At 43.3% G+C, this 27,755-nt stretch overlaps 1 protein-coding gene across 1 annotated transcript; it reads left to right on the plus strand.

The window, feature by feature from the left end:
* Nucleotides 1-366: 366 nt before the first annotated feature.
* On the plus strand, nucleotides 367-27,755 carry LOC110519972 (caveolae-associated protein 2). Its single transcript, XM_021596901.3, has 2 exons — nucleotides 367-960; nucleotides 23,954-27,755. The coding sequence occupies exons 1-2, from the start codon at nucleotides 409-411 to the stop codon at nucleotides 24,833-24,835; spliced, it is 1,434 nt and encodes a 477-aa protein (XP_021452576.1). The 5' UTR covers nucleotides 367-408; the 3' UTR covers nucleotides 24,836-27,755.

Here is a 27,755-nt window from a genome sequence, read left to right on the forward strand (position 1 = left end):
GGCATTGAGAGCAGTCACATGAACACTCACAGTGGCAATCTCTGGCGTAATTTTCTCCAGCAATTTAGGGCTAGACCTGTTACCAGGACAACCATGCCCCTCCCCTCTGGCTTTGGAGGAGGTTTTTATGAGGGGAGGAGAAAAGTGGGTGTGTGCAATACAACTCTTGCTCTACTACACATTGTAAAAAAATTAAATTAAAAAGGGGAGGGGACACCAAAATAACCAAGAGGAGAGAATCCTTCTTCCCTTCTCAGTCCTTCTCTGGAGCAACAACAACAACGTCAACTAACTGACAGAGACTCTTCACATCTCAGAACAAGTCTGTCCACATTTCCCTCCACTTCTAGCCCTCTAACTTACTTAAACCCTTCAAAAGAGGACATTTAACCCCACCACTCTGTGGCCATGGGAGAAGACTCATCGCACGCCGAGCGCAGCAGCAACAGCAGCAGCATTTTGGTCAACCCCCAGCAGTACCAGGCACAGCAAGACAACATGGACCTCCTGGTGTCCAGCTTCAGCCCGAGCCCAGCTCCCTCGTCCCCCACCAACACCCTCTCCAGGCTGGGCTTGAAAACCCCTGGGAGCCTCGGACCTGGAAGTCCCACCAGTCCCACTGCCAGGGACCAGGTGAGCGCCATCACAGTGGTGGCTCTACTCGACAAGCTGGTCAACATGCTGGAGGCAGTGCAGGAGAACCAGCAGCGCATGGAGTTGCGTCAGGCCGACCTGGAGGGAGCCGTACGAGGGGTCCAGGGTGACGTGACCCGCCTTTCCAAGAACCACACCAGCACATCCAACAGCGTTAACAAGCTGCTAGAGCGCTCACACAAGGTCAACACCCACATGAAGGAGGTGAGGGAGCGGCTGGACAAGCAGGCGTCACAGGTGAAGCGGCTGGAGGCCAACCATGGACACCTGCTAAAGAGGAACCACTTCAAAGTTCTCATCTTCCAGGTAGGGATGGAGGGGCGGATGGAGGGATGGGTTGGATGGATGAGCTTTTGTGTAAGGGGAATAAGGGAAAAGCAGAAGCGAGGAATGTGTAAGGGTGTGTAATGGGGAAGGGGGTTGTGAGTGTGTGAGGGTGAGAGAATATTGAGATATTTTATTCATTATCTGTGTAGGGGTTGTGAAAAAAGAAGGGGGAAGAATGTTAAACGTGTTAAACGTATTTGTTTGTTTGTGTGCATATGTGTCAATTGTGTGAGCGGGAGAACAGAATGTCAGAAAGGTTTGTGAGAATGTTGAAAGTATAGTTTGTTTGTGTGTGTGTGTGTGTGTGTGTGTGTGTGTGTGTGTGTGTGTGTGTGTGTGTGTGTGTGTGTGTGTGTGTGTGTGTGTGTGTGTGTCCGTGCGTGCGTGCGTGAAAGCTAGTGTGCACTTTGGGAGTTAATGCAAGGGTATGTAAGAGTGCAGCCTACTCTGTATGTTTGCGTTCTGTGTAGCTGCAATGGGCCTTGGCAGCTATGTGAAAGTGTGTGAGGGGGAGAAGCAGGATTATCAAATCAAATTAATTGTTATTAATACAGCACATTTCAGACATGCAATGCAATGTGCTTCACAGGAAAAAAAACATAAAACGCAATTAAAAAATAAATGTTCATATTTACAACACAACAAACAACAGGATAAAAAAACAAAAGAACAACAATAAAACTGAATTACTAAATAGCACTGAAAAGCAAAGCTAAAAAGGTGTGTTTTAAGATCTTTTAGAATTACGTGTACAGTTTCTGCCCCCCTCAGGTTCTCTAGTTCATGGTGGGAAAATGTAACTACAGTATAAAGGGAGTGGTGTTTTGAAGAACTCCATAGGATATGAGAGAGAGAGAGAGTGAGAGGGAGTGTGTGTGTGTGTGTGTGTGTGTGTGTGTGTGTGTGTGTGTGTGTGTGTGTGTGTGTATGTGTGTGTGTGGTTCAAAGAGGGTAATACTCTAGGACACCCATTATGCATAATGATCTCAAATGTAGTAAAATTAGATTTATGCATTTACATTGAATGACTTTGTCTTGCTTGTCCTCCTCTGAAGTTAAAAAATGTATTACTTCTTACACAAAATATATTTATATTAGTAATTGTGATAATCAAATTGAAATTTCCCAATTTTCTGAGCATACAACATAGCTCAGTATTTATTTTATACAATCTTTTAAGTTCGTCTTTATCAAGGGTGCCAATAATTTTGGAGGTGCGGTATATATAACGCAACAATAAATCTATAATAGTATAATATAAACATGTATAGGAATTGAACCCACAACTTTAGCATTATTAGTGTCATGCTGAGCCAACACATAAAAGGTGTGATCAGGTGATTTCTATTTTTTTATTTTTTTTATTTTACCCCCTTTTCTCCCCAATTTCGTGGTATCCAATTGTTAGTAATTACTATCTTGTCTCATCACTACAACTCCCGTATGGGCTCGGGAGAGACGAAGGTCGAAAGCCATGCGTCCTCCGAAACACAACCCAACCAAGCCACCCTGCTTCTTAACACAGCGCGCATCCAACCCGGAAGCCAGCTGCACCAGTGTGTCGGAGGAAACACTGTGCACCTGTCGACCTTGGTTAGCGTGCACTGCGCCCGGCCCGCCACAGGAGTCGCTGGTGTGCGATGAGATAAGGATATCCCTACCTGCCAAGCCCTCCCTAACCCAGAGGACACTAGGCCAATTGTGCGTCTCCCTACGGACCTCCCGGTCGCGGCCGGCTGCGACTGAGCCTGGGCGCGAACCCAGAGTCTCTGGTGGCACAGCTAGCGCTGCCACCCGGGAGGCCAATCAGGTGATTTTAATAGTATTTGCATAGTGTTTCCCAACCTTACTCTTTGCTCAGTCCTAGCTCCATTATACCAAATATACTGAATCATTGTGTAGCCAGTATATTCTCTAATGATTGGATAGGGCTCGATATGTGTTCAGTTAGGAAAAGGGTGAGCCATATTGACACAGGCTAAGTCCTAAGAGCTCCTAGGAAATGGTCTTATCTGGTTACCCAGGTACTACCGCTGTTGTTCAATAACAACAGGTGCAAATACTGCACATTGGCTCAAACTGCATGACTCTAGTCTAATGGTTGTGCATTTATAGTTGATGATCCACAGGTATTTCCTATAGTTGTTCTTTCTGTGTATTTCTGTGTTTCTCTACAGTTGTCCTCTCTCTTTGTAAATCTCTCTCTCTCTTTCTCTCCCGCTGGCTGTTCCTGAACCAATTAACCCTAAGCATGTGAGCAGCCTTGCCACAAACCACCTATCATTATCATTTGAACGTGCAGCTATTCCTCCTTTCTCAGAAACCATCATAGGATGCCATTCTGTCACACACCTATACAAAGAACACGCTATGAGTCACAAACTCACCGATAAGGCATTTCAATTCTAACACCACGCCCCTGAGCTCTCTTTTGTCTCTTATTTGTTCCTGGCCTAGAACATGTCTCCCCTCTGACTGACGGATTTCTCCACGTATTAATTGAGAACACACATTGCTCTGTACATGCCACCCGAGGTGGAAATGCCGCCATGCCGCTCCTAAGGGCGCTCAGTAGATATCCACCGCTCTGGGCCAAAGGAGCACTGACCAGCGCTGCCATGGATAGGCTGACAGGTCCCTGCCGCTCGGCTGCTTTTCTCTACGTAACAAGCTTTAACGAGGCCGGGGGAAACTGTAGTCCTTAATTACTGCAATTTGGCCCATTGTTTGTTTGTGTTTGTGCTCCAGCGCTTTTCCTGTCTCCATATTCTTCCCTTCCCAGCCACGGAAGAAAAGTATTTCAATGTCATGTGCTAGTTTCTGTTTGTGACAAAGTAAATTGTTGATTTAAGGGAGGTGAAAGGTCTTGGATTAGCAAGAGGTTAAACGTTCATTTATATTAAAATGGGAAACAGGGATAGTGACACAATCGTGGTATGCAACACACTTTGCTGGGCAGTTCACATTTGTGTGTGTGTTTGTGCATGAGTATGCGTGCACGTGCATGCGTCCCTGCATGTGTGCAGGCATCTGTTGTGTGTGCTGTCTGTTGTGTGTTTGTGTTCATGCGTCCGTGTGTGTGCATGCATGTGTGCAACTTTCAAGATAAGTAGTAGGATTAGCAAGACGGTATGGGAAGGGAAGTCCTCTGAGAGCTCATTAGTGTTTATGGGACATTTAATCATTGAGAGGCATGGAGTGACAACAAGAGTGACGGCCTTCTATCACACACACTATCAAAACACATTTAAATCCAAATGCATTGAATGATACCACACTTCATACCCAAACTAAACATGCTGCATCACTAAAACAATACACAGCCTCGTCGAAAGACGTTCTATAACACATTTGATTCAAGCAATTTTGTATTACAGTGTATTCGTGCTGGAGAACGCATGGCTGAAGTTGTGGGATCTTTCATCTTTCACATTTTATCTGTCATTGTGACGTGTACGCTGGGAGTTGGGAAGCAAGTTTAGGGAATCTTTAATAAATAAATTCTGCTGAGGCACGGGAACCTGTCGAGCCAGCTGATGCGCAGGAACATGATGAGCCGGCTGAGGCATGGGAGCCTGACGAGCCGGCTGAGGCATGGGAGCCTGACGAACTGGCTGAGGCATGGGAGCCTGCCGAGCCTACTGAGTCTTGTGAACCTGTCGAGCCAGCTGAGGCATGGAAGCCTGTCGAGCTAGCTGAGGCTTCCTCGGTAGACTCGGCAACGGACGCTTGACGGGCCAACCGGGTCTTGTAATACTGATGTGCTGGCTGAGGCATGGAAGCCTGAAAAGCCAGCTGAGGCCTCCCAGGTTGCTCCGTTAGCGACAACCGGATCAGACGTCACCTACACTAAAAAATAAAATAAAAAAAACACTCCCTAATGCTTCCCTTTGGGGAGGCGTTATTCTGTAACGTGTACCCTGGGAGTCGGGAAGCAAGTTCAGGGAAGCTTTAATAAATAAATTAACATAGAACAAAACAAGAAACACAGGTAACATACAGACATGAACACTGGAACGGAAACAATAACGCCTAGGGAAAGAACCAAAGGGAGTGACATATGTAGGGAAGGTAACCAGGCCGGTGATGGAGCACAGGTCAGTCTGATGAGGTGCTGGTGTGCGTAGCGATGGTGATAGGTGTGCATAATAATGAGCACCCTGGTAACCTCGTGTGCCGGAGAGGTAGTATACGTGACAGTCATTACTATTTTTAACTAACATACTATACTTGAACCGTTGCATTCTATAAGTAAGAAGGGAAACACTTTGGCACCATATATTTAAAAAATCAAATTGAAAAGTTCAGTAGGCCGCTTTAATGCATTAATTAATTCAGTTTTATTTTGTTAGCTAACAGACTTTTTACTGCCATTGTCACAGAACTCATGACCAAAGGTCTATAGGCTTGTCACCATTGGTGGCAGTGAGTGAGCACCTGTATTTGTCACGCCTGCCCCCCCTCTCCCTCTCTAGCGCTCGAGGTGGCCAGACTGCCTATCATTACGCACACCTGTCACCTTTGTTATGCGAACCTGCGCCTCATTGGACCCACCTAAACTCCATCATTATTTGATTGCCTCCACTTTATCTGTCTGTTTCCTCTGTTTCATCCCCGTGTCAGCATTGATGTTGTGACTTTGTCCCCTGTCCAGACGCTGTTCCTGTCCTGTTTCATGTTCGTAGTTTATTAAATGTTCTTACTGTACCTGCTTCCTGTCTCCACCGTCGATCTTCACAGCATTAGGGATTATTTAACAAAGTTCTTTATACAGGATAAGGCAGGGCCAGTTAGCTGCATTACACAGTTTTTTTTCTTCCATTTTTTTTACACCTGATTCAACTCATCAGTCTTGAACCTCTTGAAACTAGGGGGCACTATTTCAATTTTTTGAAAAATAACGTTCCCAAAGTAAACGGGCTATTTTGTCAGGACAAGATGCTAGAATATGCATATATATATATATATACACAAATATTGTCTGTGAGTATAACAGAACTGATATTGCAGGCGAAAGCCTGAGAAAAATCCAATCAGGAAGTGACTCATGTTTTGAAAGCTCTGCGTTCCGATGCGTCCCTATTGAGCAGGGAATGGGATATCAACCAGATTCCTTTTTCTACGTATTCCCCAAGGTGCCTACAGCATTTTGACGTAGTTTCACGCCTTTATGTTGAAGAATGAGCGTAAACGACTACATTGCGTAAGTGGCCGGCTGAGTGCTCTCAGAGTAATTATTGCGTAATAGACAGAGGTAGCTATTTTTCCTCCCGGTCTTACTGAAAATACAGCTGTCCCGGTTGATATATTATCGAATAGATATTTGAAAAACACCTTGAGGATTGATTATAACAACGTTTGCCATGTTTCTGTCGATATTATGGAGCTAATTTGGAATATTTTTCAGCGTTGTCGTGACTGCAATTTCCAGGCGATTTCTCAGCCAAACGTGAAGAACTTACGGAGCTATTTCGGCTAAAAGGAAAAGAGGAACATTTGCTATCTAACTGGGAGTCTCGTGAGTGAAAACATCCGAAGCTCATCAAAGGTAAACGATTTAATTTGATTGCTTTTCTGATTTTCGCGACCAGGTTGCCTGCTGCTAGCTAGGCATAATGCTATGCTAGGCTATCGATAAACTTACACAAATGCTTGTCTTGCTTTGGCTGTAAAGCATAATGTCAAAATCTGAGATGACAGGGTGATTAACAAAAGGCTAAGCTGTGTTTCAATATATTTCACTTGTGATTTCATGAATATTAATATTTTCTAGTAATATTTTTTGTCAGTTGCGTTATGCTAATTAGTGTCAGTTGATGACAATTCTCCCGGATCCTAGAGCGGTAGTTCCAAGAGGTTTTAAAGACCATGTTCCAAATACTTAGAAATCCACGCTTCCCTCCTTGTTTCCTTGAAATAAGCACTACTGTTTAAGTGACTGGATAGGTACAAATCCCATACCTTATTTTGAGCCAGTTTCACACAGCAGGAAAATATTATTATTACAAAAAAATATATATTGTTATGTGACTATAATTATTTGACATTTTTATAGCGATTGATACATTTTTCATTATTGCAAATCAAGTCTGACATTTTAAATGAGAAATTCCGAACTTTAGAAGCTTTTTAAAAGCTTAAATACACTACAAGTGTAAGGTTCTGTAATTATTTTCTTAGTCAACCTTGTGTTCTGTTTCATTGTGTTCTTGAACGTAGCCCTGTTTCTTTGTGTTCTTGAACGTAGGATTAGGATCTCCATCAGCCGCTGCAAAAGCATCAGCTACACTTCCTGGGGTCCACATGAAACAAGACATAATATATAGTGCAGAACATTATTAGTCAAGGACTGAAATACATCAATTTAAAACATCACACATAGCCTACATATCAGTACGTACAAACAATATCTAGGTCTAATACATAGTAAAATTATAAAATTATAAAATTATAAAATATATAAAATGGCAGTGTTCACAGTCCTTAATAGTTTTTTAAAAACTGGTTTTATTGCTAGCTTGAGTTACCTAGGGTGGCAGAGAGTTCCATAAAGTAATGACTCTATTTAATACTGTGTGTTTTCCAGCCTCTGTTCTGGACCTGGGGAATGTGAAGAAACATCTGGTTGCGTGTCTTGTGTTGTACCGATGAATGTCTGAACTGTGTGCCAACTGCTTGAACAGACAGTTCGGTACCTTCAATACATCAATACCTAGCACAAAGACAAGTACTGATGCAGTCAATCTCTCCTCAACTTTGAGTTACTGACAGTTTCCCGATACGGCAATTTACTTATGTCCTTCTTTGACCACATAGCCGGGCAGTAGTCCAGGTGCGACAAAACTACAGTAGGGCCTGTAGGACCTGTTTGGTCGACTCAGATGTGAAGAGCCTCAGCAACGCCCTATCATGAACATACCTCTTCCCATTTTAGAAACCATTGAGTTTGAATGTTTTGACCATGAAAGCTTACTATCCAAAGTCTGATTACAACAACTATCCTCAACTTGCTCAATAGCCACATTATTTAATAATAGATCTAAACAAGGTTTAGCATTCAGCGAGTGATTTGTCCCAAAAATGTAGCTTTTAGCCTATTGCTAATTACCCATTCTAAAACTGACTGGAGCTCTATGTTAAGTGTCTGTTATTTGTTTTACTGATGCAGTCATCATGTATACTGTTGAGTTGTCAGTGTACATAGACACACAGACTTTATTCAAGGTTAGTGGGGGGTCATTTGTAAAAACAATAATGGCCCTAGCGGGCTGCCCTGTGGTACACCACACTCAAATGAATTTGCATGAGAGAGGCTTCCATTAACAAACCCACCCCCTGTGTTCTATTAGATAGGTAACTCCCAATCCATAATAAGGCAGAGGATGCAAATCCATAACACCTACATTTTGTTCAGCAATTTGTTGGTATCAATGACATCAAAAGCTGCACTGATGTCTAACAAAACAGCTCCCTCAATCTTCTTAGGATCAATTTATTTCAGCCAATCATCAGTCAGTGCTGTGCATGTTGAGTGTGATCATTAAAGACATCTTTCACAATCATTGACACAAAAACACATGTATTGTTCAGATATAATTTATAATTTATTTATAGGTGTACTGTAATCAAATGAAACAAATTAAAGAATCAATGTTTTTTATTTATTTTACTAGGCAAGTCAGTTAAGAACAAATTCTTATTTTCAATGACAGCCTAGGAACAGTGGGTTAACTGCCTGTTCAGGGGCAGAACAACAGATTTGTACCTTGTCAGCTCCGGGCTTTGAGCTCGCAACCTTTCGGTTACTAGTCCAACACTCTAACCACTAGGCTACCCTGCCGCCCCAAAAAACATGTTTAGCAGGCACTACTTTGCATTTTGGCCATAGGTTCTCAAACTTTGCAGTAAATGTTCTCGTTGTTCATCCACCTGGGGAAAAAAACGTTTGTTATTGTTAATCCAAGCTTGAGAAAGATCTGGAATGATGTCATTGCATGCCTCATCCATGCCCTGAAGGAGGGTGGTATGCTCATTGGGATGGAATCATACATCTTCCACCAGTATTATAATCATCATATATTGTATTTTCCAGTATTGTATTGTACTTATGTATTGTAGTGGCTCTGTAAGTGACTCAGTTCGGATGGCACTACCAACACCAGTTGTTGGTTCGATTCCCACTGGGGTCACATACGAAAATATGTGGACTGGATAAAAGTGTCTGCTTTGTAAATGTCATATATTACAGTATTACATTACTGTATTGACCAATGGAATTTTAGTAAAGCAGTGTGAACCCCACCCCAGCATCTTCATTTGGATACATGATATAGTGTAGACGTTAGTACATATGTTATTCAAAGTATGCATAGTCAACTCTACAGCGTCTATGTTAAACAGCAAATCTATTTCCACAGGTCCAAGCACAAAACCAAAACTGTCTTGAGGGTATAGCCATAAATTGTGTGTGTGTGTGTGTGTGTGTGTGTGTGTGTGTGTGCGTGCGTACGTGCGTGCGTGTGTACCCACATCTCAAAGGTGTTATGTTTCAGTGGGCAGGGCTCACGTACAAATACCCTCTCCTTCCAATAACTTTGGTTTTGTCTCTCTCTCAAACAACAAAGCCTTTTGTTTCCTTATCCCCCGATGTGCATGGATGAGTTTTGTTCAGTGACAGCTTCCGCAACATGAATGTGGGCCTTCAATCCCAACACTGTGTTGTGTTCATAGTCACCAAACTGAAAAAAACAGACTGAAACAGGGAGGGACTATCACTCATTTTCATTTTCTGTTGCAAAATCCACAAAAATCTAAAAAATGTTGCGTGCCCTAATCTATTGAACATGATCCTGTTTCTGTCATGACACCTAATATGTCTGTCCCTGTCTGTGGAGCCAGATAGACCTGCAGACTTAAATGAACAAATATGTTTGTTTACCCTGTGGCTCCTCCCTTTGTTATCATTCTTATTTTCCCTTTGTGGTTCATTCCTCTGTTAATCTCCCTCTTTTTGAACAGGCTACGGTGAGAGAAGAGTCCAAAAAAAGAATGAGGGTAGGAGAGAGAGAGAGACAGAGAGAGATAGGTGGAAAATAGAGAGTTAAAGAGAAAGAAGACAACGGAGAGAGGTGGACAGAGTTAAAGAGCTAAAAAGAAAAGTTCAGGAATAGAAAAAGGGAAGGAGGTATGTGAACGCAATTTCTGAAGGCAATTTGTAAAGGCGTGCCTAACTGGTGCCAGTGAAGTCAGACGCAGGAGAGCAGAACTAGGTAATAGCCGGAGCAGTTTAATACAAAACCAACGACATAAAAATAACCATCATGGGTACAAAACCCGACATGCACCAGTATCAAATGTGCACAAGCACTACAAACAAACAATTCCACACAAAGACATGGGGGGGAACAGAGGGTTAAATACACAACACTTAATGAGGGAAATGAGAACCAGGTGTGTAGGAAAACAAGACAAAAAAAATGGAAAACCAAAAATGGATCTACGATGGCTAGAAAACCGGTAAAGCCGAACACCGAAAACCACCCGAACAAGGAGAGGAACCAACTTCGGTGGAAGTCGTGACACAATTAGACAAAATGAAAACACAAGGAGAGGTTGACATGAAGTATTTATTGTTTATAAGTATCAATTTAGTTTATCTATTTCATTTGCTTTGGCAATGTAAATATATGTTTCCCATGCCAATAAATCCCCTTAAATTGAATTTTTTTTTAAATACAAAAATAAATGTGCAAGTAGCCAGCCCAAACAGCAAAAACATTCTTAGTGTCACGCCCTTACCTTAGAGAGCCATGTTATTTCTCTATTTGGTTAGGTCAGGGTGTGATGTGGGGTGGGCATTCTATGTTTAGTTATTCTATGATTTTGTATTTCTATGTTTTGGCCGGGTATGGTTCTCAATCAGGGACAGCTGTCTATAGTTGTCTCTGATTGGGAACCATACTTAGGTAGCCCTTTTCCCTCCTTTCTCTGTGGGAAGTTAACTTTGTTTGTGGCACATCGCCCGTAAGCTTCACTGTTGTTTTGTATTGTTTTTGTCTGCGTCATTTCTAAATAAAAGGAATATGTACGCTCACCACTTTTATGCTTTGGTCCACTTCCTTTGACGGCCATGAGAGAACTTCCCACCACAAACGGACCAAGCAGCGTGGTAAGGAGGAATGGACGTGGGAGGACATTTTGAATTGCAAGGGATCATGGACGTGGGAGGAGATCCTGGCCGGAAAGGATCGCCTGCTGTGGGAGCAGATAGAAGCAGAGAGGAAGGCGAAGCCAGCTGGTAAAGGGGCCCAGCGTTATCAGGGAACACGGCTAGCAAGGAAGCCCGAGAGGCAGCCCCACCCAAAAAATGTTGGGGGGCACACAGTGTATTTGGCAAAGTCAGGTTGGAGACCTGAGCCAACTCCCTGTGCTTATCGTGGCGAGCGTCGGACTGGTCAGGCACCGTGTTATGCGGTGGAGCGCACGGTGTCACCAGTGTGCGTTCACAGCCCGGTGCGTTACATCCCAGCTCCCCGCATCTGCCGGGCTAGGGTGAGCATCCAGCCAGGATGGATGCTGCAGGCTCAGCGCGCCTGGTCTCCAGTGCGTCTCTTCGGCCCAGGATATCCTGCGCCGGCTCTGCGCACTGTGTCTCCGGTACGTCTGCACAGCCCAGTGCATTCTGTGCCAGCATCCCCACATTTGCAGGGTGAAGATAACCACCCAGCCAGGACGGGTTGTGCAGGCTCTAAGCTGGGGACCTCCAGTGCGCCTCCACGGCCCATTGTATCCGGTGCCTCGGCCAAGGACAAAGCCTCCAGTATGTCTCCTGTACCTGCGCGCAGAACTAAGCCTCCTGTATATATCCCCAGCCTGGTGAGTCCTGTGGCAGCTCCCAGAGCCAGGCCTCCTGTGTGTCTCTCCACTCCAGCGATGATCCATGGCATGAAGCCTCCAGTGGTGATCCATGGCACGAACCCTCCAGTGAGGAGTCATGGCACGAAGCCTCCAACGAAGGTCTCCAGTCCGGAGCCTCCAACGACGGTCTCCAGTCCGGAGCCTCCAGCGACGGTCTCCAGTCCGGAGCCCCCAGCGATGGCCTTCAGTCCGGAGCCCCCAGTGAGGGCCTCAAGTCCAGGGTCCGCAACGAGGGTGCCCAGTCTGGGGCCAGCGGCGAAGGTCCCCAGTATGGGGCCCGTGGAGAGGGTCCCCACACCAGAGGCGCCACCAAAGCGGGGTGAGCCAGAGGTGGAGCGGGGTCTACATCCCGCACCAGAGCCGCCACCGCGGATAGATGCTCACCCGGACCCTCCCCTATAGGTTCAGGTTTTGCGGCAGGAGCCCACACCTTTGGGGGGGGGTACTGTCACGCCCTGACCTTAGAGAGCCATTTTATTTCTCTATTTGGTTGTGATGTGGGGTGGGCATTCTGTTTAGTTTTTCTATGATTTTGTATTTCTATGTTTTGGCTGGGTATGGTTCTCAATCAGGGACAGCTGTCTATCGTTGTCTGTGATTGGGAACCATACTTAGGTAGCCCTTTTCCCTCCTTTCTTTGTGGGAAGCTTTGTTTGTGGCAAATAGCCCATAAGCTTTGCGGTTGTTTTGTATTGTTTATTGTGTTTGTCGGCGTCATTTCTAAATAAAAGGAATATGTATGCTCATCCCGCTGCGCTTCGGTCCACTTCCTTTGACGGCCGTGAGACTCAGTAACAGTTACAGAAACGTTTTACTTGCTATGACTATGATATGTTGTTGTTTATCTACCTTTGTTGAGCAAGTCAATCTGTCTGCTAACTGACAAAAATGTAAATGTATATACTAAAATGAACTACAAAGCCCACTGGGTATTACCAGAGCCATGTATTTAGAGGAGTGGTCACCAACCTTTTCTGATTCAAGAGGCAACCTGAGATCGACCACTCAGATTTTTTTAAACAGAACTAAAAGCATCATAATGGCAGAGTTTGTACCTTCAAACACATGAAATGGTTCAAAATTGGAACACTTCCCCTACCCGGTGTGCAGGACAGCTGAATTGGGTGCACCTAATGCCAACAGCGCGGGACTAATTAGAAATATAGGAACACAAGGCTTTAGTGTTGGGTTTTTACAGAAATGTTTGGCGATTGACTAAGAATGCCTTGGAGATCGACCAGTCAATCGCGATCGACAAAATGTGAATGTCTATAAAAATATGTATTTTGAAATACCAATTACAGCTCTCGAAAGTATCTTGTTACAAAATACATTGGACAGTAGTTCAGCCCAGTGTAATACCAATTACAAAATACTCAGAAGTAATTGAAATACATATTTCAAGTACATGCAACAGAAATACTGCCCATCTCTGGTTGTGCTTTCACTTCTCTATTGAAACATTATCACCGAAGGGACAGTATAAACGTAATGGAAACGAGCCCAAGCTATTGTATTATTCAATAAATACTTAAATAATACTTTATTTTGGACCAAGCTAAGTCCATCTGTATGCTGTGGGGGCTAGAATTCAACAGTTTAGTTAATATATCAAGATATACATTTTTATTTTGCATTAATGGTAAAGGAAAAGAGTCCCTATAGACCCATAACTCCCAGAAGTGTGTGTGTCATGACTCTTACGCACACACACGGCGAGCAATTTGGTTACGTTCCACATGCAGGTGGTGACTGTTCTAAAAGGGATCACAGAATCTAATTGGTGGAGAAGAGGTGACTGGGGGAGACCAGCGAGGGATCAAACCAAGCCATAGAGTTAGGAAAGAGAAAACAATTGTCATTTTTCAGTGGCCTCAATCCAGATGGGATTCATGTGAGTTATCTTGCTTCTCTTTGACATTTGAACCGTGTTACAGGCGGCCATTCATCCACACTCTCAGGACAAAGTCTCAAGGTCCAAATTTTAGCGGCTGAGGAAAGCAAAAACAATAGCCCACTTACTGTTTTTTATTCCAACCAACTAGGGCTCGAGACAATTCTTGGAGTTCTCTGCTTCGATTTGACATTTGACCATACATAGACGTTTCCAAGTAAAGTCCAAGTAAACAATGCAACAATCAAGAACTACTCTGACAAAAAAAAGTGTATTATCTCCATAGCTGCTTATCGACACAATGGCCATGATATACGCCCACGCCATTGTCCTGAAACAATGCTAAGAACAGAACAAGTTCAACATGCAAAATGGCTAACAAGATTAGCATAGGCATCCCATAGCTTGGCATGTGAACAGGATGCTTTGATGCCACTCTATGCACCGGCATTGAGTTGGTTTGCACATTAGCAGCTTGAGGTTGGAGTTCAATTGGGCATTGTATTTTTGTAATTGCATAAGCTCAGTCATGCCTTTTTTTTCTTTTTTTTGTACCATTCGGTAGGGGTGGGGAAGAGGCCCTGAAACTTGTTGTGCCATCCTGTGTGGTCACTTAATGGGTAGGCATAATGAGTCATTATGTTGTATTGACTTGAAATACGGTAAACTACGTAATGCTGACATGCGTGTGACATAACACATAGGATGCTTCATATCAAGTCTATGACAGTTGTCTTCAGTAGACATGCTAATCTGTAGACATGCTAAGACTTACCTCAGTTCATATTGGCTGTTCAATCAGAAAACCATCATGTGACGGGGGTTGTTTTGCCAGTGTGTGTGTCTGTGTGTCTTTGTGTGTGTGTGTGTGTGTGCGTACTTGCTTGCATGTACTGGTATGTGTGTGTTTACCCTGTTCATTGTTTTGCCAGTGTGTGTGCCCATGTGTGTTAACCTGTTTCCCTTTTCCCCTGGTCATGTACTGTATGTTGTACTAAGGTAACAGCCAATCACATGGCTGATCTCTCCAAACGCCAAACGACAGAAACCCATTTCCTTCCTTCCTACAGCCCTGGTGACACGGGGGGAATAAATGTTACATAACACTGGGCTTTACCCAGTGGAATCCCACAATGCTTTGTGGCAGGCTAATCAAAGCACATGCAGATGAAGTCAAATTTCCATGGATAGAGGCTCAGGGAAGAGGCTCCAGGTTTGTTATTTTCCCAGGACAAGGGGATGTGATGACACTGATGTCGGGAGGGGGAGGAGGTGGCTGTGTAGATAAAGTGGAAATGAAGGGACTGAGATGGAGGAAGGGTAAAAAGGTGAAGAAAAAAAGAGAGTGACATAAATACAGAGAGACAGAGACAGTGAGAAGAGAAGAGAAGTGCGTTCGAAATGAGTTAGATGACTTTTGGTTTGTGCCCAAGTTGTGTGTCGAGTCCATCCCTTTAGGGGATGCGTTAATACGTTTGTTTGAATGTGCATTGAGCCTTCTTCCTCTCAATCCATTCAAACCACACAATAACAGGGCAATCAACCAAGTGTCTCTGAGGACTCAGACTTAGTTTGTCTTAGTTTCTCTGTTGTCTTCTTTCTCCTTCCTTTGAGCACCTCCCATGCCTCTCTCCTGAAATATTGTGTGTGTGTGTGTGCGTGTGCGTGTGCGTGTGCGCGCGTGTGTGTGTGTGTGTGTTAAGTAATTGATGTGACGTGGTGCCCTCTCGTTGACGAAGTCCCCAGTTGGCACCTGACTCATTGTGCCACCCACCTGTGCCAACCGCTGCCCCATGGGCATCAACCTCCTAGTAGATTTTTGGAGGGCTCAGAAAATACACCTGTTCTCCATAGAGACCACATGAAGTCAATTTATGAGGCCCAAATGGCACCCTGTTCCCTATAGGGTTATATTCCCTATACACACCTGACTAAATATGGAATAGGGTGTCATTTGGCAGCCCCTTCAAAACGCATTCAGGATAGATAGACCCTCGTTTCATGGCTTGTTTTCATGTGGTTTGATGTTGTAGAGACAGGGCTTTGTTTTAAATGTAGGCTATGAAATCTGTGTAAGGGAAATGTTAAGCTAATGTATTACCCTAGAGATAGGACAGTTAATATACCGGTAGGCTAGATGAGCTAGACGGATAATGCAATCCCGAGAATACACACACGCATACACAGACATATGCACAGGCACACACCCACACACACACTCAGACAGTACTTTAAGTGTGCCTCTTGAATGACTTGAGATCCAAAATATTTTTGTTGTTGTTGTGTCACTGTATCAAAAGGGAACGTAGACGGAAGTGGCTTGTTGATGCCAGACTCCTTGCTGATCTCATCAAGCCAGTGATGACACTATTGTGCCACACCCATACTTCTTCTAAAGAACATAAAGAGTATGCAGGATTGGCTTACATTGCCCCCTTCATCAACTCAGAGTAGCTAGTCTGTCTATTTCAGGGGACCTTTCTGAAGAGCTGCAGTGTACTGGGTGTACAGGCGTTTTATCCAGCTCTGCTCAAACAAAGTTTAGTTAATATAATCAGGTCTGTTGGATCAGGGTTGGAACAATTCCGTTTAGATTAGTGAAGAAAAAGCATCTCAATGATCGTGTAGGCCGTCATTGTAAATAAGAATTTGTTCTTAATTTGTTCAATACATTTTTTTAAAGAAAATGTAAATGACACACACACACACAATTATTGTAGGGCTCCTGAGTGGCGCAGCAGTCTAAAGGCACTGCATCTCAGTGTACAGCGACAGAATTCAGAACATGTGCCGTTCTTACAGTATTCTCCCTGTACACCAAGTCAGAACCATAGGATAAATAAAGGGGGCATATAAGCAAACAATGAAAGCGATTAGAAAATTACATTAAAACATTTCTCTAAAACAGGCTATTGGCTACATGTGCACCACCAAGTCACAACAGTAGAATCAGTTAGGCGGGGAAAAGGGACAAAATTACACATGGGATACTAACAGCTTACTACACAACATACACTTAGAATTACTTTCTTAGCTGCAGTATACATCTCTCCCTGGCATATTACATCAGCATCATACAAGCTATTTTTGGACTCCCCTTGGCTGTGGTGACTTGAACAGCCAGGATGCGCGGCAATCCTTCATGGGCAAATGTTGTCATCAAACTTTGTCATCAAGGTCTGTCATTCTCTGGATTCATGATATTTTCAAGACAACTGTGAACACTGAACATAAACAAGGTTGAATCAGGACATCAGTGATCTTCATGTTGGGGCGGCAGGGTAGCCTAGTGGTTAGAGCAGTTGGACTAGTTACTGAAAGGTTGCAAGTTCAAATCCCCGAGCTGACAAGGTACAAATCTGTCGTTCTGCCCCTGAACAGGCAGTTAACCCACTGTTCCTAGGCCGTCATTGAAAATAAGAATTTGTTCTTAACTGACTTGCCTAGTTAAATAAAGGTAAAATAAAATGTCGGAGCTCTAGAAGTTCTTGAGTTCCCAACTTGGATGACTGTTCAAAATGTATTTTCCCAGTCGGAGCTCAGTTTTTTTCATGTTCTCAGTCGTCTTGAACTCACTTTAGTCTGAGATTTCCCAGTTCCAAGTTTCCAGTTGTTTTGAACACAGCAGAAGTCATGCTGGATTGACAGCATGGGTAATGTAGTCAACCTTTTCTGTCCCTTCATGTTGAATGTTTATCCTTTTAAGCTTGGAAAACAGACCCTTAAACCCAGACTTGGACAACAGAGTTACTCCACTGAATAGCAGGCTAGTGACTGCTCTGCACTGCTGATTCCTTCCAAACCACTCATTGTTGATTTTGCGAATTCCAACTTGTTGTGTAATGTTTATATCCCATGTTCGATGAGCACCGATACGTTTTATCTATAATTTCTCTTCATAATTTCTCTTCTTTTGACAAGGATTGAAAAGGATTTGCCAGTATATTGTCGACTTGATTCATGATGATGACTGCTAGCTTGCTAGCTAAGATTTGGATGGTATGTTGACATGATCAGTCCAATCAAAGCGACGGTAGATATAATATGATTTGACATCCTTTTATCTGTGGCCAGTGACATTGAGCCTTCTCGGATGGGCACTTCTAATGTAAATCTATGGCAGCACCCACGGGGCTTGCATTTTCAAACTCTACCCATAGATGTTGCAGTGACATAGTGTCCCCATGAGTGACAGAGCACTGAGCCAATCACGCCGCAACTAGAGAACATTACCAACCCCTACGCTCTAAATTTTCCGCTGGCTGCCACACCACCACAGAAAGCCCTGAGCTAGGCTGAAACACCTGCATTTTGGAGCTGGCTTGCTCAAGAAAGCAAAAAAGAGAACATGTTTGCATGGAACTATTAACTCTGTTTTTTGTTTTACATTGTTTGCAAAACGACATGTGACATGTATTAATGCCAAAGTAACATGCTAAACAGGCCCACCTGCCCTGAATGACAGGTCACCACTGAACATGTTAATACAATTTTGAATTCGGAGCGACAGTTGGAAGGATAAGTATGGGTGTGGCACTCGATATGTTTGTCATCTCTGCGCTGAAATGGGGACAGTTGCTTCTTTTCATCAACAGCAGGAAGGAGAAATGGAGGGAAGGGAGTGGATGGTTGACAAGAAGGAAGGAAAGAGGGAGAACAGGTTAACCCAGTGAGGTCTGGTTGAAACTAGACCTGTGCCCTGAGGTGCTAACTAGGGCTGTGGCGGTCATGAAATTTTGACAGATGGTGATTGTCAAGCAAATAACTGCTGGTCTCACGGTAATTGAGACATTAATTAACATAAACATATTTAGCATCTCCTGGCTTCCACGCATGACCTACAAGCCACTGATGCAGACATTTGTAACATCTACATTTAAAAAAGTATAATACATCAATTTAATATACACAATCACAATAAATCCATTATTTATTTTAGACAGATCTAAAGAAACATGATATGAAGAAAATGTAGTCTACTTCAGAATAACAGAATACCATACTCTGAGTTGTCCTTATTTTAGGCCCTGATATGGCTATGCTATATGTGACCTACCGGCTCAATTAGGTCCTATGTAATAACAATTTAAATTGTGTTTTTTTATATTGGATAAAAGTAGAAATTCAGAGCTATAAAATGTTATACCACACACCATAGTTGAAGAACAATGGGAAAGTAATTCTGCTTTGAAAGTTGATAAACTTTCACCTCACTTTTGAGAAAATGGCCTTTGAATGTTTTGGTACACCTCTTTTATTTTATATTATTTTTTTTTACACCTACTGGAGGGCTCTTCTTTGACTACACCCATTCAGCATCATTCACATCCTCTTAAGCTTTAGCCCCACCCATCTCTTTAAGGATTCACATGTGAGGCTGAGGAGCAGGGTTGATCCGAGCAATCTGTCCTAACAACAGCAGTCAAGCACCAAAGCTAACTGGCTAACATTGGCTAGCTTGCTAGCTACTTCCAGACAAAAATGAGACAACAGCTCATTGACCATTTTACTCATCATAGCAGAGCTGGTTAGGCTGTTTTTATGTTATCTTGAACGTTGGTGACTGCAACTGTGCTGTTGGCAACAATTTAGTTATGCTTTTTTTTGCCAACGTTCACTGTGACACCGGCCATATTCAACAGGTGGTAAGCGTTTGTAAATTTGTCAGTTATTCTGAGTTCTGGCACACTCAGACAAGAGTTCTCTGAAATCAGACTAGATAGCCAGAGTGAATTTATCAGCTACGTCCATCAACAGTTGTTGCAGTGACATCATGAACATTCTATTGAAATGGTTATTTGCATAGTGGAGTCTTTTGTTAAGACATGTAATTAGCTAGATAGCTAAACAATGAACCATAATCCCAACTAGTGACTTTACTACCCTGCATGAATCTGCAGGTAGCTAACCAACCAGGTTCAATGTTAGCCAGCTAATATTAGGATATACCTAGCAAAGAAAATGGCTGTGAGATACGAATAATATTACTACACAGATCATACACATAAGGTTAGCTAGGAAGCCAGACAGCTAATTTTAGCTAGTGTAAACTTGAAATTAAAATGACTTTGACAAAATTAGAAACGTGTAATATCTGAAAATGTAGCTAGCCTGACAATCTTGCTCATATACATGGATGCACGCTTCTCCCTCTGTCACAGATGCCACGGTTGCCCTTAGTTTGAAGATGTAATCCCGTTAGCTATCATACTCTAATTCCACTGATTTCAAAACTCGGTCCCCCAGAAAGTGGAGAGCAATAGACGATACATAAAAAAAACACGTTAGACAGGATTACCTAGACATACTGACCCGGTCAAATAGACAGAAGAAGGTTATATGGCAAACCAATCCAGACTAATTTCTCGGCATATCCAGCCCACTCATTATCTCAGCCAATTATGGCTCGTGGGAATGATGCCGCTTTTTCTGTGGCTAAACCTACTAGGCTAATTTAAGAATTGTATTTGTATTTACAGATGGTATACAAGTTTGTTATTAATGAACGTTGAATGTTCACATGTTTGAGAAGGCATTTCTGTAAAAAAAAAAGCATTTTGATAATAAAAAAAAGTTTACATTCAAACGGCTCACCTGTGAAGTAGTGACCCGCGACATGCGCCTAGTTTCCTGAAACGGGTCACAATGTGCAAAAAGTCAAGAGTCTGAATACTTTCCTAAGGCATTGTGTATACTTAATTTAGAGTTATTTATTCAACTTTAGTTAGGATAAGAACGTTGGGCTATGTATTTGATTAGAATACATTCTAAGGCTGTATGATGTGACTCTAATGATGATTTGAAAAAAGTCTAAAGCTGCACACATTTCATCAGTCTCTCATTCACAATTTGACAAGCACTTGATAATATTCTCACCAAGCCTCGAATTTTGCAGTGGCATCGCCCTTGTGTGACCGTAATGCCCCTTAAAAAAATCCATGCCTTTTGTGGCCAATGTGGCTGTTGTGCCCTTGCGCTGAATATAATAATTATAGTTCCCTTCTCCCAGCTGCACTGCTCCGAAGCAACTCTCACTCACATGGCTCTGTCAGATGTAGCTAATTCTCATCACATGATTGGGTCCATCTCACAGGCATTTCAGCTAAGAAGTAGGCTACAAATCCAGGCTGTATCACAACCGGCGGTGATTTTGGGAGTCCCACTTTTGGTCAGCCAACAAGATGAGTAGGCCTAACGAAAAGCTAAAGCACTAGCCTATGTCAATTTACTATCCGTCATAGTACAAAAGTTGACCTATGCTATTGGTCAGCTGTTCTTCTGTGCAATAAATACATTTTGGATGAGGTTAATGTGCCTGGAACGCCTGAGAATCCTGTCAATCTTGATTTACCTAATCCATATTAAATACACATTAGTGCATGTGAGAATCATTGCCTCAAACCAGAGTTCAACATAAACAGTCATATTGATTACCATGTCAATGGAGGCTTTGATAAAATGGGTCTATCCATATGATGTAGAAATTAGTAAAACTGAATCCGCACAGCGTTTAGAGGCACTTCCTTAAAGCCGGAGCCTCTAAATAAAAGGCTTTGGGCTCAATCCTGAGGAACTCAAAAGAACAGAACACTGAAGACAGATTTACCTCCACTGTCACTAGAAGCTGCACATGCTTGGAATCCGCCTAATTCCACCTGAGCTGTGAATCACGCAGTGCGTGGCTCAGATAAGGTCCTGGGTATCTGGTATCTGCAGGTTAATATAGCATTTCACGGTGAAGTGGCATTTCATATATTTAGTTAAGGCTGGTGATGTATGATTATTGGTTGTTTACTTTGCGTCAATGTAAATAGTCCGGGCGGCCATTTGATTAATTGTTCAGCAGTCTTATGGCTTGGGGGTAGAAGCTGTTAAGGAGCCTTTTGGTCCTAGACTTGGTGGTCATCCAGGTGCAAAGAGGAGAAATATCAATGTTTGACAAAAAAATCCAGCGCACCGACGTTCCTGTATGCTTCACAATGTATTTAATGGATTTCAAAGCAATGTTTCTTTCCATAGACTTTCAGCAAGTGAATACCTGGACTTGTCCAATAAGAAACACTAATTTTACTTTTTTCTTTGCACAGCATTTTAAAGCATTTTAAGTTGCATGTCCTAATGAACATGACCCAGGTTATTTTTTCTTCAAAGTAACATGGTACATTAACGTACTTGTGTACAGACTTAAACAATACATCAATGTGTCACAGTCACCACCTCAATAAAAAAAGAGAGGCCCCTCTTCAAGGCACCTTTAGACTGTCAAGAAAAATGTTATTTCCTGAAAGGGCGTGCAATTGGTGGTGAGTTAGTGAGGGATTGATGGGGGAGGGCTGTTCCTGTCCTTCTGGTTGGTCCCTAACTAGACACTAAGGACAACCTATTGACACATGACATGGTCAGAAAAGCAATGTGTGGCATCCTTCCTATAGCTTCCAGCATTCTTCCATGCTGTGTAATAAATGATGGAGGGCACATATACTCATAGTTTCGTGTACTAACACACATGCGCATGTGTGCGCTTGAGTGGAAACAAACACACACACACACACACACACACACACACACACACACACACACACACACACACACACACACACACACACACAGTAAATACAAAGGAGATGCATTTCTCAAAGATAGTTCGGGGCTTTCCAATATAACCACTTTACACACACACCACACACGCTTACTTTCCACTCTGGGTCATTTACTGAATCCTGACTTACTCAAACTTTTGCGTAAATCCACTTTTGACATAATTGCATGATTTTCGTAGAAGTTGAAGTTACATTGGCATATCTTGAGCCCTGAGTGAACTTGTGAAGCAATAGATGCATGCAAACAAAAAGCAGCCAGGTCCCACCAGATCAACTACAGTGTTAGACGTTTGTCCAGATCCCCAGGACATTGGGAGATGTCTTGTGCATGCATGCAATTCAATACTGTTCACTAGGGGCAAAGCGAGCGTCTATTAATGTCTAGTAGGCTTGCTAGGGCATTGTAGATGGGATGGACACAGGGTTTAAACTGTGGGCTATGGTTTTGAAGCTCATGGGTGCAATCCCAGTGCTAGGCACTTCTTTTTATTTCTATTTATTTTCTGTTTCAACCGTATTCCAAACCTTAACCCTTTACCTACTTTCACATCAGCATTGACATTTATCAATGGGTGTGGCTGGTACCTGTAACTGGTACTTTGAGTACCTAATGCTCTGGAAGCTGTCAGATGACAAACCACCAACTGTCATTTTGGGATAGACTGTAGCTGCTTATAATATATGTGGAGGAGGTGTGTGTGTGTGTGTGTGTTTGTGTGTGCATAAAGGTATAGAGAGAGAAAAGGAGAGAGAAAAACAGGGAGATGGAGGCGCATAGAATGAGGGGAGGAAGAATGAGGTAAGATGACTAGAGAAGACAAACAAGCAAAGTAATTTCAATACCTCAGGAGATTTGACTACCCTCTCTTTTTAACACTCCCTTTTTCTCGACATAGCAATACATTTTTTTTCATGGCTGGAGAGAGTGAAGGTATAGAGGAGGGAGGGGGAGACTCATGCAGAGAAACAGGTAGGAATTCCTCAGATGTCTGCAGGAGTAGAGAAAAGAAACATGTGGAGACATGTTTCTTCCAGGGTCAGCTCTTACTGAAAAAAGATGTGCACAACATGTCCAAAACTGTTACACACTTGAACCTTGATATCCTTTAATGGCTGCCAAGGTATACAGCGGCAAATAATGAATTGAATGTTTGTGTGGATTATGTGCATGTGTGGTTAGAAATATTCCCATGAGAGTTTAATTTAAAAATAGCAGCATAAAAATGGCATACATGTCATTTTTCAAATGTTGCGATTACGTAGGAACTATTTGTTCTGGAAGAGGGTTGGAGATGAATGTATACTGCTCATTATTGCAGTGCACGTGCACGGTTTGATTTATGTAAATTCAACTAAATTATAGATGCTATTGATATACAGTGTGTATGTATGTTTTAATGCTGATACTTATGTTTGACAATCAAAAACAATTATAGTGTGCATGGTTTTGTGTTAATCCACTTGATTAATAAATCATGACCTAAGGCTTGATTCAAGTGATCATCCCATTCCTTCACATGACCACCTTTCTAATCCTAACACTCTACCATCTGTATTTCAGGAAGACAATGAGATCCCCTCCAGCGTGTTCATCAAGGACTCCCCCAAGACCCCCCAGGCCAGCCAGCTGGAGGACAACGCTCTTGCGGCGCCTGCCCCGTCCGTCGCCGGCACAGACGCCAACCGCTCCCAGGAGGAGGGTCTCCATACCATCAGCTTGTCCTCCTCCGACGATGATGCTGGGGGTCACCAGGAGGAAGACGAAGCCCTGGAGGAAGAGGCAACGCTGGGTCTGGGAGCAACCCGGCCCTCCGTTGAGAGATCCAGAGCAGACCGGCTGAAGCGCTCCAGTCTGAAGAAGGTGGACAGCCTGAAGAAGGCTTTCTCACGCCAGAGCATCGAGAAAAAGATGAGCAAGATCAGCACCAAGATTGTGCCGACAGCGAGCCGCGAGAAGATCAAGAAGAGCTTCACACCAAACCACCCAAAGAGCCCTGCCTCCAAGAGTTCCTCATTCAAGGTGTCGCCAATGACGTTCAATGTGAAGAAGATGCGTGGTGAAGGGGAGGACTCAACCCAGCCCGGAGGCTCGCCTAGCGGGCATGCCCACGTGGATATCCCTCCCCTGGGAAGCATGGATGGGGATCTGCCCCTGGCCGAGGTGCATTCCCAGGAAGTGCTGGGTGTGGAGGGAGGAGAGGAGCTGGCTAGTCCCTCTAGCACTGGGAGCGTAGAGGCCAAGCTGACCTTCAATGGAGAAGCAGGGGGCCTGGAGTGTCACCTGACCACTGATCGTCCGGCGGGGCTCGCTGTCCCGGAGCATGATGATGATATTGGAGAGGAGGAAGAGGAGGATGATGAAGAGGAGGAGCAGGAGAGCCCGGTGGAGGTGAAAGCTCCCATACCTTCTGCTACTGGAATCACTGTGGAGCAAGCCTCTTAATCGCATCCACCTCAACCTTTGCTCCTGCACATTCCCTGCCCTCTTTATATTACCATGCCAACAGTATAGTCATCCCTCCGTCTTTCCTAACCATGTTTCCGAGATATCTCCTAGACAGACACACATGCACACACACGCACGCATGCACACACATGGACACACACACACAATGTATATACACAACATGAAAGACGTGTCCTTAGCAGAACTATTCCTGAAAAAACTCAAGCTCCTGTGCCAGCGATACAGGCCATCCCATCAAGTGATCCTGCATCATTTGCTCCTGCCTGGTGTGTTTAACTAGCTACCCTTCTGTGGGGCTACCTTAAGAAAAGAACCAGTGTGCCAAGAGACTATTACTCACCTTCCCAACTGGAACCTTGCTTCTGTTTCAAGAGAACAGCACATCTCCAGTACACTGAGCCAACTATCTCTCTCTATTTGTCTGTCTCTGCATGGGCCTCTCTGTCTGTCTGACAGATAGTCTCTTTGTTCCTCTGCCTCGTGTGAATGCCGGTAAATCTCTGGCAAAAAAGGTAAAGCCCCACAGTTTGGGGATGGTAGCTTGTTGCCAGGCAGTCTGGGCATTGGTATGGTTGGTAGCTAGGTTTCTACAGCAAGGGTGGTGTAAGGCTGAAGGGATATAGGGCTGTAATATGTCCAAATGCTCTGCCTGAAAATAGCTTCTTATCTTCATCAAGGATATTTTTATTATTTCAGAGAGCGGGTTCAATGTAAGAAGGGGGATAGGGAGGAAGTACGACGAGAGAAGGAAAGTCGTTTAGAGTGTTCGGATGAGTCAAATACATGTGGCAAATGCGGTGTGCTTCATTTTGCTTATAATAAAACCATTGGAATAGTCCCAAAAAGTGCAAACTCTGCACCTCAGGCATGTGGATGAAGCTGAATCAAGCACACCTCAGGTATTTGAATGTTTGTGATACATGTATTTGACCCATGTCTTGATGTAACCACACAACCTGAGTGCAGGGTAAAAAAAGAGCCATATAATTGAGGCAGTTTTGTGCCATCCCTACCTTAGTTTATTTGCCTTAATAAATACTCACCAGAACAGAAAAACTGCTTGAAAGTGGTTAATGGTTCACTAGGTACAGACCACACCTTCAATATTTGAGGAGAGTAAGTTGAAATAGCTGTCTTGTGTTAACGTCTACTGGCGTCTACCTTAAGGCTCTACATACTGGGACTTTCCTAAACCACCCTATATCAGGGCAATTCTAATCTTATGTGTATGTACATATTCGATTATGGGATTATCAGTGGGTATAATGATTTATATAGAATCATGTTTGTTGAATACTGTCAAACTTTATCGGGTACTGTCTCCTGAGTATTGTACTTCCATAATATTATAGTCTAACAATGTGGACTTTTGGAGTTGATCACTCACATAAACAAGGTTTGAATAGCATAAACAAGCATAAACAAGCATTTACACATTGTTATATGGTTGAAACACACACATGCACACACAAAACATTAAAGGAAGACTCCACCCAAAATCTATTTTGGTATTTGTTTCATTAGTCCATTGTTGATATATTCCCAAAATGCTTTGCATGTCAGCAATCAAGTTAAGATATGTAACTTTCAAAATACAGAAATACAGCGGGTATGATGATTGGTGGAATTGTCCTTAATAAACTAGCACACATTTACAGAGGCACCCACACAGACATTCACTCACATGCTCCTGCACGCACGGAAGCCTTGAAACTTAGGCCTACACAAGCTGGTGTGAGTAATTGCTGTCCCGGAGCGAGGAATTCCTGCATGTTTTAGAAGATAAGAGTGATAGTGAAAGATTCCATTCCTTTAAATTCTCTCCTTTTGGAATCTACTTGCTCGTATCACTAAGGGAGGATAGTTCATCTAATCTATGTGCAGCACTTGCCACTAACTTGTGGCTACTGTTTATATGGTTTCATATCCATAAGATGGAATGGAATTTAAACCCCTCTGTGGGGAGTATATGCAGTATCAGCCTGAACTTCATGGTTAGCATCCCCTGGCCTATTCCTTTCTGATTACAAGTGCCTTGCAACCAGTCAGTGCCTAGTACACACTTAGGGGCCTCCAAAATATATAGGTGTCTAATGAAATGTAATTAAAAACAGAATGAAACCATTAAGCAGATTATGTATTGTATGTTATTTCTCAGTTGAGAGAGATCTTGGAGAAAGGGAAAGAGAGAAGGAGAGGCAGAGCAGAGAGGCATTCCTGGGTTTGACATATGACTCTTTGGCAGCCCATTTTTCATGCACTACCCTCTCTGCCTGGACGTGGCGGCAGGGGGAACTGGGGCCCTCATGGGCCACAGGTGTGTTGCCCCCAGGGAGGCCCCTGGGCACTGGCTCACTAGGAAGGAGGGGAGGAAGGGAGGGATGAGGATGAGAAGGGTAGATCATTTAGAAAAACATTGTTTTTGGAACTGTGGGAGTAGAACAGAAAATGGGACAGGTTGCATCCCGATTCTCCACACTCAGTGTCATGAATTTAAAAATTGTGAAAACTCCCTCCAGCTAATGCCAACACCAATTCAATTATATGAAATCCATGATTGGAGAATAAGGACCCGTGTTTTGAGAGGAGGTATAAATTGAAGAGAGATATGTCCAATTGTTTGCGCACCGGCATGGCCTTACATTTTTTAACCACAAGCTATATACTCTTTCTATCTATCCATCACAGAGACATCTCCTCTTTCTCTCCCTGATGCTCTCTCACACAAACGCACACGCACATTCTCTCTCTCCCCATTTGTCTCACACTCATCTTTCTCTCACTCTCTTCTAAAAGCGCAGCCCATCTCCAATCAATGGTGTGTATTCATGGATGCCAAGGGAAGCCAGGCTTCCCCCCACACAAAATGTAGCAATAAAAAAATACAAAATCAAAA

Source organism: Oncorhynchus mykiss, chromosome 3 (genome assembly GCF_057628025.1).
Source record: "Oncorhynchus mykiss isolate SJ-2025 chromosome 3, ASM5762802v1, whole genome shotgun sequence".
In the NCBI taxonomy this organism is placed as follows: domain Eukaryota; kingdom Metazoa; phylum Chordata; class Actinopteri; order Salmoniformes; family Salmonidae; genus Oncorhynchus; species Oncorhynchus mykiss.